General features: G+C 27.8%; 1 protein-coding gene across 1 annotated transcript; it reads left to right on the forward strand.

The window, feature by feature from the left end:
* The first annotated feature begins 6,618 nt into the window (after positions 1 to 6,618).
* On the forward strand, positions 6,619 to 14,480 carry LOC100199080 (transmembrane prolyl 4-hydroxylase). Its single transcript, XM_065820472.1, has 11 exons — positions 6,619 to 6,858; positions 11,343 to 11,421; positions 11,761 to 11,898; positions 12,711 to 12,790; positions 12,931 to 12,992; positions 13,087 to 13,121; positions 13,212 to 13,377; positions 13,461 to 13,518; positions 13,648 to 13,781; positions 13,941 to 14,031; positions 14,110 to 14,480. Exons 1-11 carry the CDS (start codon positions 6,634 to 6,636, stop codon positions 14,410 to 14,412), a joined length of 1,371 nt encoding a protein of 456 aa, XP_065676544.1. The 5' UTR covers positions 6,619 to 6,633; the 3' UTR covers positions 14,413 to 14,480.
* The last annotated feature ends 3,610 nt before the right edge of the window (positions 14,481 to 18,090 follow it).

An 18,090-nucleotide genomic window follows, 5' to 3' on the forward strand; every position in this document is an offset into this window, starting at 1 on the left:
AAAAAATGCTGCAACAAAAATTTAGTAATGGCTGCTAAACCACGACACGCATGAGAATTGCATCTGCATATCTGGTTAAGTAAAATTGTCTGCTGCCTAGTTTGTTAATCATTCATCATTCGTTATGCTACTATTGCCAGACTAAGTAAAAATAACAGTCTAGCATCTGGCTGAAGTTCGTATAACTGCTCTATTTAAAACTTTATATCAAATATCAACATAGGATCCTTTTGTAATGACATTTTTCCAGAACATAGCATTTTGGTATTTTTCTGTGATTTAGTTATTACAAACAGTTACATAACAAGAACATATTGTCTTTGGTCAACCATGGATCAACACATTTAAACATTTTGTATGGCAGCAAGTACTCTCTAATTCTTTTAAAATAAATTAAGTTTGTTTAAACAGAAATTTAGAATCAAGCTCTCAAACTGGTAAATATGTTCCAATCATAACGTTATGGACAGAGAAAGATGCTTTAAATGTTATTCTTAATAGCGGTGGAATCATAAATATTTTCTAGGTTTAACACATGTGAAACTAATAAAGTATTACAAGACCTTTTATGGCCAAAATGGTAACTGTTGAATATCTAAATTGAATGTATCTTTCGCAGACAATTGTATCTGGATAATCAGATTATTTGTCTTGTGGACAATTTTTAACAACCGTTAATCCAACGATTATATTCTTTTTCAGAAAAAAGAAAAAAAAATTTGTAAAAAATTGTAGCTCTTCACATCATTTTTTGGGCATTTTTTTTTGTCTATAAAAAAAATCATTATTTTTCTTTAATCTATAAGTTATTTAAAACGTTGCCTGCAATTATTAGTGCAAGGAACAAAATAACAGATTACTGTATTGTATACAAAAAGTTTTGCTTGGCATTGTAATCAATGAAAACCTTTTTTTTAATTTTGATATATGATTGGGACAATAAGAGTTAAATTTTTTTAACAATTTAATGTTAAATTTGCAACAATAAACGTTTTACTGTTGCAAATTTACTCATTTCCAGCCACTCAAAAAATATTTTAAGTGGCTAACATTGAGACATTCAACCCATAATTTTTTAAAGGTGTTGAATATTTACCGTTATCAGATTGCTCTGTTCCAAATACAGTAACTACCATTCTTGTTAACAAGCTGTAATTTGAATGGCTTATTTTAATTAGCAAATGTTGATGGCATTAAACCAATAATAACTGTAGCCCATATTAAAACAAGATTTTAAAGCGCTGCTTTTATAATTCTATCTGAAGTTTTATCTGAAAGTATTTGTTAGAAGAAGTAACGTTGAAAGTAACTAAAAACAAGAATCTTGACTGATACTGCAGCCAAAAAATAAGATTCGATAGTCTAAAGAAGAGAAAACTCTAAAATCAACCAAAGAAAGTCATCAAAGTAAAAAAATTAGAACTACTTGCTAAGGAATAAAAGATAATGTAAAGAAAGCTTGCTTTACGACTTGACTTTAGCAATATGATAAAAGAAACTAAGTTGTAATGTGACCTTTGTAAACTTAGTAAAATCTTGTACACTTTACAGTCTTTTTAAACGTTAAATGGTGCCTTCCTATAGTCATAAATTGTAATAAATCTGTATACATATATAAAGAAGGTAATATATAGCTACCATATTTGCATACATACAATTTAGTTCATTCTTTTTATTAAATTAATACTAAGTTTTACTTCTGTATTTTAAAATAGTTTTACGCTTTTTAAGATATATATCTAATTTTTTTAAGACATCTTTTTGTTTAATATTGCATTGTCTAAATGCTGATATATTATATAATATATATTATATAATATATATTATATAACATATACTATATAATATATATTATATAATATACTTTATCACGCTTCGATTATGCCATCTAGAGCATTTAGATAAAGCAATATTGAACATGCAATTAGTATCATCTGTATATATATTTTTTTATTTGTTTGTTTGTTAATCTGGTTATTAAATTGCTCCAAGAAAAATTAACGTTCTTAAGCCAAAGTCTCCTTCCTTACCGATGTCGCAAAAAATATCAAAGCTCGAACCCCTCGTCACGGTTGCTCAATTATTCTTATTTAATTTTGCCTAAAATATATAAACTTGAATTAGGTTTTATTTCGGGTTGTTTGTATTTTTATAGCAGATAGTTTATATTTTATATCGGACTGTTTGCATTTTATATCGGGTTGTTTCCCCTTTAAAAAACACTAAAAGTTTAACTTTTAATAAAGTTAAAATTTAACAAAATTGTTTTTGAAGTTATTTTTTTAAAAGTTAAAAATTGCTTTTGTTAAAGTTAAAGTTTGTTATTGTTTCTTTTTCGCTTTTCGTATAAAAACCGTAATGTTTTTCTATTAGATAGTCTAAAAAAATGTTTATTCAGTGCGCTTGCGTAAAATAACTTCCCACTTATTTAGTAGGTCTGAACGACTCCACACACGTTCTTTTATGAGTCATTAAATAACAACTGCTCGGTACTTGGGAAAAGTTTTATTTGTGTCAGGAACTAACAAAAATATTTAACACTCAATTTACTGGTCTCAAGTGCTCGATCTGGTATCAAATACGTATTTATGCGTATAAATTCTATATCGTGTCAGTTTGATAGCAGATGTGCCAATTATAAACTTAAAAAAAAAAGATACTTTCTATAAAATTATAATTATTTCGAGTTACAGCGGTGGCCAAAAATTAAAGACTACTCATATTTTTTTCAAAGTTTATTTTTAACCTTAGCATAATTTTATTTTGGAAAAAGGTATCAAAAAAAGAAAAGCATTTTTAGAAAGAATTTTTATTGTATTGTATATTTATTATAAAAGAATTTATAATTTTTTTACAAAATAATGTTAAAAAATTAAAAAACTGACTAGTAAAAAATATAAATGGGAAAAAAAATTGGACAAAATTTTAAAACCATTTTCAAAAATATTTCAAAAAACATAAAAACGTGTTATTCCTCCATTTGTTTTCAAGCACTCTTGTACTCGTTCTGGCATTGAATTCATTAAAGCTTTGATTACTTCATCACATTTTTCAAATGATGAGAAATAGAAGATTTCAAATCTTCCAAATTGTAAAGTTGTTCTTTACCAAGCTTGTGATCAAGCTACGACCATAAATTCTCTATTGGATTCAAGTCTGGACTATTGGCAGCCCATGGAAGCACTTGAATTTTATTAGAATTGAACCAATCGCTAACAACGTGCGCTTTATGACACGGCGCATTATTTTGCTGGAAAATAAATCCATCTTGCAACTGCCATAAATCAATGCTAGGAATAAGCGAGTTTTCCAAAATTTCGATGTACCTTTCTTTGTTGAGTCTACCATCGAATAAATGAAAAACGACAACTCCACAGGCATTCATACAGGCCCAAATGCCTATTGAACCACTGCCTTGTTTTGTTCGTTTCAAAATGCATGATTCATCGAAACGTTCGCTTGGAAGTCTACTAGGGCTTACTTTCAGACCATTTGACAGTGTCCATTTCGTAGACAAGTCTGTAGATGATGCTCGTCTGTTTTCTTTCATTAATCTCACTTACGAGCGAACATCACGGTCATTTGAAATTTTATTGCGTCCAGTCCTATGACGATCATTAATTCACCGGGTCTCTTTGTATCGTTGAATTATGTTAATAATGCAAGAGTGAGACCTTCCGAGCTTTTCTGCTATTTGTCTGATGCTATAGCCTTCTTCTTTTAATACAAGAGCCGCGTATCTGTCTTTTTCTTCGATCTTTGCACGCATATAGTTTTTTTGCAATATTTTTATATCCTTATTGCAATTCAAAAAATAAATGTTTATTTGATATCGAAACTCAGGTTTTGACATTTTATTTTATAGCCAACGCAATAAGCAATTAAGACAGTTAAAAAAAAAATGAATTATTATTTTTAATAAGTGCAAATTAAAGATTTGAAAGGTCGTTAAATTTTGTCCAATTTATTTAAAGAAGATTTATAAGTACTCATCAGTTTTTTAATAAGTTAAACGCTATTTAGTTAGAATTAGATTAAAAAAATTATACCACTTTAATCCGTATGTTTTAATTAACAAGATTTAAAAAAAAAATTTAATATGTCAATTATAATCTTCTTAATTTTAATTTAAAGATTAAGAAACCTACTAAAAAATGAGTGGTCTTTAATTTTTGGCCACCGCTGTATATTACTTTTAATCTAAAGATAAAAAAGTGAATTTTTTAAACAATTGAACGTGTCAATAACGTTGCAAGTTATAGCATGTATGTGTAGCATCCATTGAGCACACCCATTTGCTCACAATCTGAGGCAGAAGGTAGTGATTCTGGAATGTTCTATCAAGTGGCGCGAAATCCTCTTTACATGATAACAAAAGAAAGTTTCTTCTTATTATACACTTAAAAATCAAAATTGCTGTTATGATAAGCAAGCTATATAAGTTTAAAAAAGCTATATAAGTTATATATAGCTATATAGCTATATAAGTTTAAAAAAAATTCTTTTAAAACTGCAACAAGTTTTTATGCAGAATGAACAACCCTGCTTTTTTTCAACATTGAGAACTTATTGGTTTAGACTTTTATAGCATATAGAACCCAATGCTGTTAAAAATGTTAAAAGAAAAATTAGTTTTAACATTATAAAAATATAAAATAGCTTTAACCTTATACCTAGATAAATACTCTAACAAGTACTCTTTTACTTTGATAATATTATTTATCATATTTAGAAATCTAAATACAAATAGGTACACATAAATACACATAATTTTTTATTTTTTAAATAGAGTTTAAAAAAATATTTATTTTTAGTCAAACTGCATGATACATCTAAAACACTTTTTAGTTAAATTGAATCATATTTAAATTACCTAACATAATATTTTAGTTTCATGCTGCTATTTGAGTTTTTTTTATTATCGTGAATTATATATAATATTTTAGGTAAAAAAAAAAATCCAATATGCTATAATTCAACTACAAGCTCCGTAGTTCGATGCCATATATGCATCATTGAAGAAGTAGGCGTGAACTTTCTGGTTAAATGCATTTCCACGGTGCTTTGTGATAAGACCGTCAGGAATTCTTAGAGTACTTAAGAATAATTCCACTCGAATGCTTTTCAAATAGAACCATATGCATCATTTAGTCTATAAGTCTAGGAGGAAGTCATTTCTAAGACATCAATTAGTCTGTTGAGTCATTTTTTTTTAAGCGGATATTTATCTAAATTCTCAATGGATATCTCAATTATCAATACTTAGTACTTAAGTTAAGTAAGAAAAAACGACTTTTTAAAACTTTGAAAAAATCTTTGGAAGCGTCTAAAAATATCTTTCAAAAGCTGATATATTATAAAATATTATATGCAAAAATTTGTTTTATAGGTATTTATTAGCTTCATTGGTATTTGTTTTATGAGTAAAGACTCGTTTTATGAGTCAATAAAATAAAACTTTAGGTTAAAATTTTTTTTGCGTGTGTCAAGTGCGATAACGACATACACCATTATCGCCTTTGACGTAATCGCACATTAAACCTTTTATTTAAAAAAAGTTAAACGTGCAAAATATTTTATTTCAAATTTAAATGCTCAACCTTGCAAAAAAATATTTTTTTAACAATTTCTTTTAATTTCTTAACAAGTTAAAAACAAATACCCATGATAAAAAAACAAAAATTAAAAAGTTATAAAAATTTATAGAGCAAATCAAATTTTCAAAAGTATTGGTTTCAACCATAGTTCGCAATGGTTAGAGTTCTGGCTCAGAACCAAGAGATCTAATGTCGCTTATTAGGCTAGATCTGGTTTGACACCAGCACCCGATAAGCGACATTGGTAAGGAAGGACGCATTAACTTTCTAGTTAAATGGTTTTCCGCGGTGCTCAGTGAGATAAGTACTGCTCGTAAGGACTTCTGGGAGCACACACACAAAAAAAACTTAGCAGCAAAATATTTTTTTAACTAATTTCTTAACAAGGTAATAACAAATACCGATGGTTAAACTCATTAAACTGATTAAACAATTCCAATTTTCAAAAACATTGGTAATTTGATCAAAGACATGTTAATTTCAAAACTTTTAATTATTCAATAAATTTTTTGCTGTTTTCGTGGTATTTTATTCATTGTATAATAGAATATTATACTTTACCTTGTGAAGAAATAAGCTTGCAAAATATTTTATGGCAAATTTTATTTAAAGTATTTTTTAAAAGGTGGTAAATTCCTTTTTTCCTTTCATTTTATTTTCAAAGCTTAGGTTTTTTCTCAAAATGCTTTTCACACAAATAACTCATTCCCTATCAGCAATTGTATAAGTGAAATTAAGCACGTCTCAACAACTGGTTCATTCTCTTTTTCATATGATGTTTACAATAAAAAAAAATATAGAGATTAAAAGATCAGCCTTTGAGTAGCAAAGAGTAGTTTGCCACAAACATCAAGTGAGCTTATTTATGCTAACATTTTCCAACAATTCGACAGCTTTTGAAAGTTCTTTAAAAGTTTTTTAAGTTATTTAAGTCTACCTTGATTAAAAAAAAAATTTGATTTTTAAATTATTAGTACTTATTTATTATAATAAAATTTAATTTCACACTCTTGTTTTTTATTTCTTAAAGGAAGTTATGAAATATAGATTGTGGGTTTTATTGACTTTCATTGTGTTATGTGGTGGGAGTACTGATCAGGATTATTGTGAGCGAGATGAAAACGGGTCTTGTAAAAGCAAAACAAATTCAGAACAATGTGAAGATGAAGATGAACCATGTTTTATTGAAGAAAAAGTTGCAAAAAAAGAAGAAAATGCTTATCCGCATTTTGAGACTCTTTCAAGATTAAATCCAGGAAAAGTAATATTTTTAAGTTTAATATAAACATATATATTATATATATATATATATATATATATATATATATATATATATATATATATATATATGTATATATATATATATATATATATATATATATATATATATATATATATATATATATATATATATATATATATATATATATATATATATATATATATATATATATATATATATATATATATATATAGGTTATTGTATTACTATGCTAGAATAATAATATGATTACTCTAGTGCGTTTGAAAGGGTAATATACTGCTTTATTATCTAATTATATATAGATATTATTAAATAATAAAGCAGTATATTTATTTATGGAAACTTATTAAAACAGTAAGGTGTCTATACTTAGACGTGATATATGATTTCAGATGGCTGGCGTATCATAATTTGAACAGTGCTTCACTAACACCGAAATCAACTTTATTTTTAATTTCAGGATCTCCAGATCTTAGTTTGGTAGACACAGGTAATAAAAAAGCATTGTTTGATTGGTTTATGTACAAAGTGCTTTGTCTGCCCAGTTGCGCAATAATGCACAATATTGCACAATACTGCTTTCATATTTTTTTCATAAGATAAAGATTATTTCGATTTTTATCTAAAAAATTTCGATTTCGATTTTTAGCGATAAAACAATATTGAAAATTTAACAAGTGCTAGTCTTACTTTAGGGAATTAATTGAAACGATGATTGAGGAAAGCTCAATTTTTTGTTTTTTTTTTTTGTTTTTTTCTTTGTAAAAAAAATTCTTTTGCTAACTACTGGTTGACATTATTTGAATAATCTTAATCTTTTTTCATCTTTTCAACTTTTTCAGTTTTTAGTTGGCAATGAAAATAATCTTGAAAAACGTAAAAAGATTACTTTGGACAGTTTTTACATTATTAATAAAATTTAATGTTTTAGCTTTTAACAGTTTCTTGAAGTTTCTATCTTATTTTCACTAATGTATATACAGAAAATGTATTTTTTTAATATTTTTAAAAGTTTCAGCGTTCAAAGTAACCTATCTGATCGGGTACTTAAGACAAACAAATGCCGGTTGAAGGCTAAAGCAAACCTTGCTTTAGAGTTACATTAACAAGTGATTTATTTATCAATAAAGTACTTGAACTTTATTGAAACTCAGATAAAACTTAATTTTTTTCAGCAAATCGTTATCCCGACAATCTAGTTCTTCCTATATTTATAAACGGTAATGTACTTGATGAGTCATCTACTTTTTGTCTTCTAGGATTAACTCTTACTTCCGATCTTTCTTAGAAACTTATCAAATCCATTGAAAAATCCATTAGCATCTGCCAAGGTTGCATTTCTTTAACGTGCTTGCCACTTTGTTACTCCGGATTCTATTCTTTATCTCTAGAAATCTCTTATCTTTATCTCTAGAAATCTCTTATATCTTATCGAATACTGTTTCCATATCTGGGGCAGATCTTTGAATGATACCCCTTCTCTTTTAGACAAGGTGCAAAAATGCATTGTAAACATAGTTGGACCTGCTCTTACAGCCAATCTTTAACTATTGTCACATCGTCTTAATGTTGATTCTCTTTCTCTTTCTATATATACTAAAATGTGCGCTGCTCTAGCGTCTCTTGTGCCATCTACTAAAATTCCTTCTCGTGCTACTCGCCATTCAATTAAGTCTCACTCTTTTACTGTGACTATTCCTAAGTGCTCCAAAAATTCTTTTTCGTCTAGTTTTTTTCCACGAACATGAGTTCTTAGGAATTCGCTGCCTTCATCTTGTTTTCCAGATTAATATAATTTGCAATCTTTTAAGTTGTTTGTTAATCAATATAAACTTCATAAACTTCAATAATCATTGCTTTATAAACTTCATTTTTTCTCTTCCAGTAACTTCCGATTCTAACAGTGGTTGCTTGCAGCCTTGTTGGAAGTGAAGTTGTTAAAAAAAAACAACCTCAAAAAGTTAATTAGTAATTAACTAAAACTTTAACAAAGTTCAATAAACAGAATTATAACAAACACGACTTTATATGTTTTATTGCATATATGTTATATACGCGATATATGTTTTATATTAACAGCTGAGTTTTTATCATATAATATTTATAAAATAACAGCAAAATAATTTTATTATTATATATATGAACGTAAAGTATATATAAGAATGTTTATTAATATATATAAGAATTTATATATAAGAATGTTTACAAACAAAGCAATCAAGCAAGGTGCATTATCAGTTGTTCAACTAGTCAGAATCGACTAGTTGAACAACTGATCAGTGTACTAGTAAACAAGTCTTTTTCAGGACTTGTTTACTAGTACACTGGATTGCCTTTTGCAAAGCTTTCTTCTCGCTTTGCTTTGATGCCATGACTTTTGTTTATTTTAGTTTTAGGATTCGTTTGACTCTGTTAAGTCTCGTGTTTAAAAGGACCATGTATTTAGTAGTAGTATAATTATATATGACACTTTTTCCTGGTTTAACATAGAGCTTGGAACGCTTTGGTCTACAATCTGGCTCTACACAAGGGCGATTCTCCAAGAAACTAAAGTGGTGCATTTCTGTTCAGTGGCATTACGCCACATTTTTCAAACCCAGAAACTAAACTTTGAGGAAAAAGTTTTTTTTTTAATTTTCTTTACATACTTCTAAACGTTTTTTCAATAATGAATGAAACCTTTGATAATTATAGAGCCTTTTTCATTATTTTTTTCCCATTATTTCTTTAATTTCATTTTCAATTCTTTTGGTAAAATGACTAGCTAGGTTATCAATTATAGCTACAAATTTAACGATGGTAAGATGCTTAATACCGGCAAAAAATGATGAGATTTATAAACTACATAAGGAGGCAAAATGTTCCTCCCTACTGAACCATTAAACATTGTAGATATGCTTGCCTTTGTATTGTCTTCAACTGGCTCAGGGTATTTTGTTCCACGTCTGAATAAATATTTAAAATACCAAGAAGATCTGTTACATTTTTTTTCATCGAAGTTGAAAATCCTTAAGACATCTAAAGTTTTTCCATTTTTATCTTTTAATGATTTTTAAAATTATTAAAACATTAATTTATTAAAAAAAGCTTCAAAGGAAGTACAACATGTTGCTGATGTTGTTTAAGAGTAATATAGCGCCTTATGTTTAATGAAAATCTCCGCGGAAGGGAGCCAATAAACTTTTATTTCTGGTTAGTAATTAAATTTTGAATGACGCTCTTTATGGACAACCCCTATCATCATTAATGTGCTAATAAAATCTTTTTTCACTTGAATTTGGAGAAAATGTTATTGTGAAAACTGTGCAGATAGTCGGTTATTGGGGCTTCTCATTTACCTCCTTTGGTTAAAAAGTAGCTGTAAAACACAAGCATCTTTTTCAATGTAAATACCACTAGAAGAAAAACACCATTCTTTTGAAACAATGCTTCAGTATTAAATAGTCAATTGGGTCTTCATCAACGACAAAATTATTTAAAGTGTTTGTGAAAAAGTAGTTAAAAAAAATTACCTAAGTTCATACTCTTTAAGACTGCGCTTTAATATTTACAAAAAGTTTTACCGTGAGGGCTACAGAGTTTAAAGAGAAAAAACTAGCCCCGGTCTTCCCTACACACATTAGGGAGTTGATCATAACAAACTATCTTAAAATGTTAATCTGTTGCATCATTAAAAAAAGTTTATTTCGACATAAATTTTAAATACGCTGTTGTTGAAACAGTAGCATAAAAACTTTCATGATAACTAAAACGTTTTCTTGTTTTAATTACATTCTATATTCATAATTAAAATTTAAAAAAAAAACACAAGTAAAAATTAAAAAAAAAACACAAGTAAAAATTCAAAATCAAATTTACATATAGAAAATTTAATTCCGTAACGTTTTAGTGCTTTTTTCCAGAACTTAAAAAGGTTAAAAGCTTGCGTATTCGAATTGTCATTTTAACAACTTAGCAAAGTTATTACAACTACGTAGTAAAGTAACAATATTGTAAAGTTAATGTAACAACACAGTGAAGTTAATATAAATACATAGGAAAGTTAACATAACTACATAGGAAAGTCAATACCCTAACCCCTAACCCTGACTACATTGAAAAGTTAATATAACTACGTAGGAAAGTTAAAATAACTACACCGTAAAGTTAATATAACTAACAAGGGGTCATCCATAAAGGACGTCACACTAACTAATGGCAAGAAGTCGGAGAATGTTGGCTCTCGTGCGCAGAGGTTTTTATAGCATTACAGCGTCTTATATTGAATAAAAATCTCTGCGGAAGAGAGACAATAAACTTCTACTTCTTGTTAGTATTTAAATTCTAAATTTAAATTCCTTTATGGACGACCCCCAAGGAAATTTAAAACAACTACATAGGAAAGTTACTTCGGTAATTAAGCAAATAAAACTTTTTAGTTTAATAAAATTGAAATAAATTCTTCATCATTAAAATGTTTTTTTTTCTAAATAAACATTTAGATTGGGAGTGAACAGACATATACCATTGGCGGTCGAGAAATGAAACTGATTACAAGAGCGTTAAAACCATTATTATTTGGTAAATACACATTATTTTTGAAAATCCTAAATTTTTTGAAGTAAGGATAAGTGAATAACGAATGGGTAATCGAGTAACAAAAAGAGCAATCAACCAGTTAAATGAACTAAAATAACTTTAATGAATAAGTCTTTTAAATTTTTTTTTTTTTTTCAACACATTTAAATTTTGACTATTTTTCTTTAAAGTCTTCTAAAAATGTTTACAAAAATTAGCAATCAAAATGTAGATAGATAAAAAAAAAAAGAAGTTGACTGGTTATACATATAGATTGAGACACAAACACACTTTGTATTAATACAACTAGAGTAGTTTTAAACTATTGTTTTTATTAATCAGAAATTCCAAATGCATTAAACGACGAAGAAATTCTTCATGTTATTGAAAAAGCCAAAAATCCTAACTACAGCGGAGGCATGTTTTCCAGTCAAGCTCGAGGAGGTCTTACTCCGGAAGATACGTTTAAACCGTCTAAAGGTAACACCTGTTCATATAGACGATAAAACACGTTTTTTTTTACGCATTTTTTGTTTTTAATGTTAAACTGTATAAAACAGCAAATAAAATACTATATGATAGTATTGTATGTACATATGTATTATATGTATGCATATATGTATTATATTTGGTGATAATAAAACAATATGACAAAGTTGTTAAACACAAGCTTTTTATACTGACAAACAACCTAGAGGTATTATTTTATTGTTATTTTGTACAACTTTTTAAACTAACAACTTCATCTCAAAATAAAACGTATTCATCGTCAGTATGAACAAGGTAAAAGTTTTTTATATTAAACCTATTAAAAAACTAACCGTACATGTGTAACATTTTCTACAAGTTTTTTGAAAGTTCCATAAATTTCTGGAAAATCCTAGAAATTTCTACATATATATTTTATTAGTTTATAATTATATAATAAATAATAAAATTAGCATTAAAATTTAAAGTAGAAAAAATAGTAAAATAATAAAATAAAGGATTAAAATTAATTTATAAATATAATATTCATTAAATTAGTTAATTAGTTTTTGAAGCAGTTAAAATTGAGCGATTAAAGTCAAATAAATTGAACAAAATGGTTTAGTAATAATATTTAGCTCAAAATGTCCGGGAAATTTGCAATTTTTATTCCCGAGTTAATTCACGGTTTTACACTTATTAAGGTTTGAATGGCACAACGAAACTCTTCTCAGTTTTCGAAATGAGCACCCCTCGCACTGCCTTTTTTATTTGCTTTATAAAAATAAAAAACAAAAATACTTTATAATAAATTTTTTGTTTAGAACCTGGTCGTGCAAGCGGACCAGCATCACGATTTGATAATTGGGATTTCAACGACGACCAAATAATTGATTTGAAAGAGGTTATTTTTTGATGGAATTGTTTTATAATAAATATCAATAACCTGTATAAGGGCTCGGTCTTCACACTCACTACATCCCCCACCCCCTTATTTAGAGAAGAACTTGTAAGAAACAAACTAGTTTTTCAATTTTCGTTTAGGTTGCCATGTTTTGTCGAAACTACAATTTCTTATACTTTAAAGAACCAGAAGTTAAAACTATGTACAAAATTAAACTTTCCAATTTCTGCTTTTTAGTTGGTTTGTTTTTCACTAAAAAGGTTTCTGCTATTCTCTCTATTTACTTTTTTTTATAGGATTGAAACGCTTAAGTTAAATGAATTTGATGATGGTACGTATATGTACACATAAAAGTATCAGTAAATAAAAATAGTTAAATTAAACATATAAATAATGCACTGTTGATGAATTCAATTACTAGGAATATGTACTGTCGATGAGTTTCAAAATATGAACACACAGGGTATAGAAGATTATCTTAACCAAGTAATGCGAGATCATCCTAAGTTTCGACAACGATATAGCGATCAGGTTTGGCTTCCTATGGCAAAGGAATACGATAAACTTCTTTCAAAAATTAGATACAGGTAAAAAATTAGTTTGGATAAGCAACATATTTAATCAAAAATATAATTTTGAAATAATGTAAGCATGAAAAATTTTAATACAGATTTGGTGAACTTTTGAAGATACCTGAAAAAATACTACTAGGGTCAGAGCATTTGCAGGTATTTTGTATCTCCATTTTATAAAAAAAATTTTAAAATGAAAGTGACTAACATTCCTAGCGTTGGTCGCATTGCTCATGGACTTATTTTAGTGATTTATACTGTTTACTTTTATTTATACACGAAAAGGTTGTCCGCTATCTTCCACAAGGTCATTATCATGCTCATCACGATAGCGAAACAGAAAAGGTAACTGATAAACCATGTTGTCATCATACTAGTACGAAAACTGTGCTGCAGTATAATAAATGTAAACTGTGCAGGTAAGATAATTTTTTTTATGCATAGACAATAAAAATTGCTTAATGAAAAAAACACTTTCCATCTCAGTGTTATTGTCCCCATAGTTTTATTTTTTCCATGGTTTTATTTTCTTAAGTTTTAGCAGCGTTATTCAATTACCTTTAAATATTTCTTTTAAGATTTATTACTGTAATGGTTTATTTAAACACTCCGGAGGAGGGAGGAGAGACAGCATTCCCAGCCGCAGATAACATAACCTACTCAGACTCTGTAAGATATAATTTGATTATTATTAAAAACATTTTGGTTGATGCAAAACATGATCTTTTAAATTGAATTATGTTTTAGTCATTCCGAAGACGTGGTACAGAAGCCATTGATTTATTCAATCTTTCTGAACATTGTCAAGACGCTAATCTTGTATTAAAACCAGTAAAAGGAACAGCTGTAGTATGGTACAACCATTACGTCGATTATAAAGGATGGCTGGGGGCATTAGAAGAGCGGAGTCTACATGGTGGGTGCGAGGTAAAAAAAGGGGAAAAATGGATAATGAACATATGGATAACTGCACCGTATAAAAACTCTGTCAATAAATTAAGCATGTATTCAATGGAGTACGCCATGTCAGCTGCTCACAACAAAGACTGACGTAAACATCTTTAGTATTTATTAGCGCATTATTATTAGGATATTTTAATTAAAATCACCAAGAAATATTTTCTGTGTTTATATTTAATAATTATTTGTTTTACCAAAATTTAACCATTAAAAAACAAAAAAAAATTCGAAACGACTCCCGTTATAAAAAGGAGCAGGTTATAAAAATATATTTGTTTTGTCTTCTAACGAAAAAATTATAACATTTTTATACAAATTTTTCACAATACTGATGAGTTGCTAAGCAAATAAACAAACATTTTTGAGTAAATTTAAAATTATCGAATAAATTACAAAATAAAATTATCGAACTATTATACTTTTATTTAGAAAAGTAATTTGTTTCGCATCCAAAATAACTCAAGATGGTTTGACTACTAAAAAGCACTTTTTAATGTTTAACCTGAATAACACCAAATACTAATACTCTTCTGATAACAAATTAAAAAAAAAATTGAAATGAAATTTTTTTAAAAAAGCATACGAAACTATAAATGGCGTCTATAATGACGGAAAAAATGTCTAAAAAATGATCAGCTTAACAAAATATCTTCCGTTATACTCATTTTGTCTCGATTAAGCTTTGTAGATTAATGTATTATAGTCTTTTATTCCGTATTAATTTATTTAATTAATTTAATTGTTTAGCATCTAAAATAATTTAATTATTCAGCATTTAGAGTATAAAAATTATGAAACATTTATAGTAACATCATTGTTAATTATTTAAAATAATTTAATTCTTTAACATTAAAGCAAGCAACCGAATTCTCTAGGAAATGTAAATCCTTCCGATTTCTTGACTTGGTTTTCCAAATTTAGCTTTGTTTGTCAAAATTTGTGTTACAGAGAATTAAACTTGAGAGATGAGGGGGTTATAACAACATCGAGAATAAAACTCGAAAATAAAAGAGAGATGAGGGGGTTATAACAACAATCAGCGTTAAAAAAGTAGGTAAAACTTTTCATTTCTTTTTATTAATAAATATGGAATCATTGATGCAATTAAAAACTTAAAAGAAAAAAGCGGCTGTGGTTGTTCCGATATTTTAACGAAAGTTATTTAAAAAATCATATGATTCAAAACACTGATCCATTAATGACTATATTCAACAAATGTCTAAAAACAGATAGTTCCAAATGGTTAGGTAGTATTCTAAATGAATTTAAAATAAGTAGTATTTTGTCAACAAACATAAAAGATGAAATAAGCAAAAAGATGAAATTTATGATATCAATAGTTATTGAAGTATCGCTATCGATATCAAGTAATATTTATCGATTTCAGTTTTCATTTTTTTATGCAGTTTTCATTATCGATTTTTATGCAATATTTCTATTATTAGCACTAAAACTATGCAATAAAATAATTTATTACAAGAAACCGATGAACTTATTTAAACAATTTAATTTTATTAACCTTGACAACATCAAGTACAATATTAGAAATAAAAACTTTTTAAATTTTAAAGTGTCCAACAAACATGATGAACAGTCATTTAAGTTTTTTTTCAGCAGTATAATTAATAAGCATTGCAACAACAACATCAATATATCACCAAAAGAATTTAGTGATCTATTTTTACCGAACAACAATTATAGCACATACAGTTAATTACAATATTAGGTTTGATCTCAATATAAACTAAATAAATAACTATATCGACTTTTATGTTTAAAAAAAAAGTTAGAAGAAAAAAAAGGCTAAACACATTATATAAATTTTTTAATATCTTTTATTTTGCATTTGAGTCATTTTCTCGTTCCGTCAACTCCGTTACTGAAATTTTGTCAAACAGCTATAAAAACGCAATTCTTGTACAAGTAACATAAAAATCAGCACCGTGGGTAGTAATACTTATCGTTAATATAAACTAGCATTTTATCGGATATTTCCAACTAAAATTTAAAATTTTGTGTGCACAATTGTTAATCAAAAATGTCCGTAGATGTCCTGCATCTAGGACTATATTGTTATACTCAATAATTTTTTTCTTTTGTAGTAAGGCTAATCGGAGACATAATTTGGTGCTTTAGACATGATAATATATGGTATTTTAATACATGTATTGATTTACACCTTATCCTGTTGTAGCTCTTGTCAAAAACTTGCTGTCCCCACATTTTTTGTCCACTCCGTTATTACATACTAAAATAGTCACAGGTTTGTAGTTTTTACTTATTTACTAATTAAAATAATGAAAAAAAGTCCAGCCCTATGGAATTTATTAACATTTAAAGTTATATCGTGCTGCAAGCATTATTTATATAAAAATGAGAGCCTAATTACCTTATTTTAAAAATGATATTCTTATTCGAAGTTGACTTCGTTAAGATTTTTTATTCCGTAAAACTACAAATTTTTATATGGCGTGTTTTAGTACTCTTTAAATCTTTTTGACAATATAGCAATAAAAGATTTTAAAGATGTTTTCCAGTGATATTATTGATTATGCATAATTATGTCTACTCCGTTACTGTCAACTCCGTGATTTCCTCTTAATAACGGAGCTGACATCACGAAGATAAAAAAAATCAAAAGCTTTAAACTAAGCTATTTTCTGCATTAAATAAACACGTCGACCATTAGGGACTTACTGCAGCGATAAAATATGATTACCTTGCAGCGTTAAATACGATTGCTATATGTACGCTGCGTTTTTTTACTTTCAAGTTATTGTAAGAGTAATTTGTAAGTATTTTAGTATTAGGATTATATACACGTAATGACAATTCTAGAATAACAACTGGAAAGTAACAGACTGAAACAAAAAATAAAGATAAAAAACAAAAGCGACTACTACTCGATTCATTAATAAATCTTTATGAAAAATTTAACTCGGAATATACGAGAAACAACATTTTATTTACAACGTTCACTCGTTATCGCCCATTTTTTGTCCGCAAACCGTCGGCTAAAGATAGAGATACATGTCTGTGCAAAAAACACAAGAACATACAATTACTTTGTGATAAACTTATTAACCTGCGTGTTTTGAAAGAAAAAATATTGAAGAAGTAGTGAAACAAGTTTGTTGTAGTACTGATAGAAGAGAATGCATGTTCAGAGAATGTAACATTTGTTTTAAGTCTCGTGTTCAATTTCAAGCAAAAGGATTGCTAAAAGATGAAAGTATTATAGTTTGGTTCCAGTGGGAAAAAGAAAAACAGGAAAACGAAAAGATGGGAGAAAAGAAAACAACAAATGTTATCAGGAAAAGTGTTAAGCGTGGAACACTTAAAGATCTTAAATTAAAATTCTGTGAATCAATTCGAAACGAGCTATGCAATCATGTTTTTATAATAAGACACCAGTTCAGAATGTACAAACAGTTATAAGAAACAGTAAATGTGAACGAAGCTGTTTTACATATAGATTTTTCTGAGAACTATGTGTGCAAGAATTTTGCTGCAATTCAATCTTCACATTTTGGAGCAAGTAACAAACAAGCTACATTGCATACAGGAGTAATTTATAAAATGGATGGACATCAGTCATTTACAACTATATCCGACTCTTTGAGACACAATCCTCCTTCTATATGGGCACATCTGGAACCCGTGCTAATTGAACTCACAATAGATAACCTACAAATTACAGATCTTCATTGTTTTTCTGATGGACCAACCACACAATATAGGAATAAGTAAAACTTCTTCTTATTCTCT

The sequence above is a fragment of the Hydra vulgaris genome, chromosome 15 (genome assembly GCF_038396675.1).
Source record: "Hydra vulgaris chromosome 15, alternate assembly HydraT2T_AEP".
In the NCBI taxonomy this organism is placed as follows: domain Eukaryota; kingdom Metazoa; phylum Cnidaria; class Hydrozoa; order Anthoathecata; family Hydridae; genus Hydra; species Hydra vulgaris.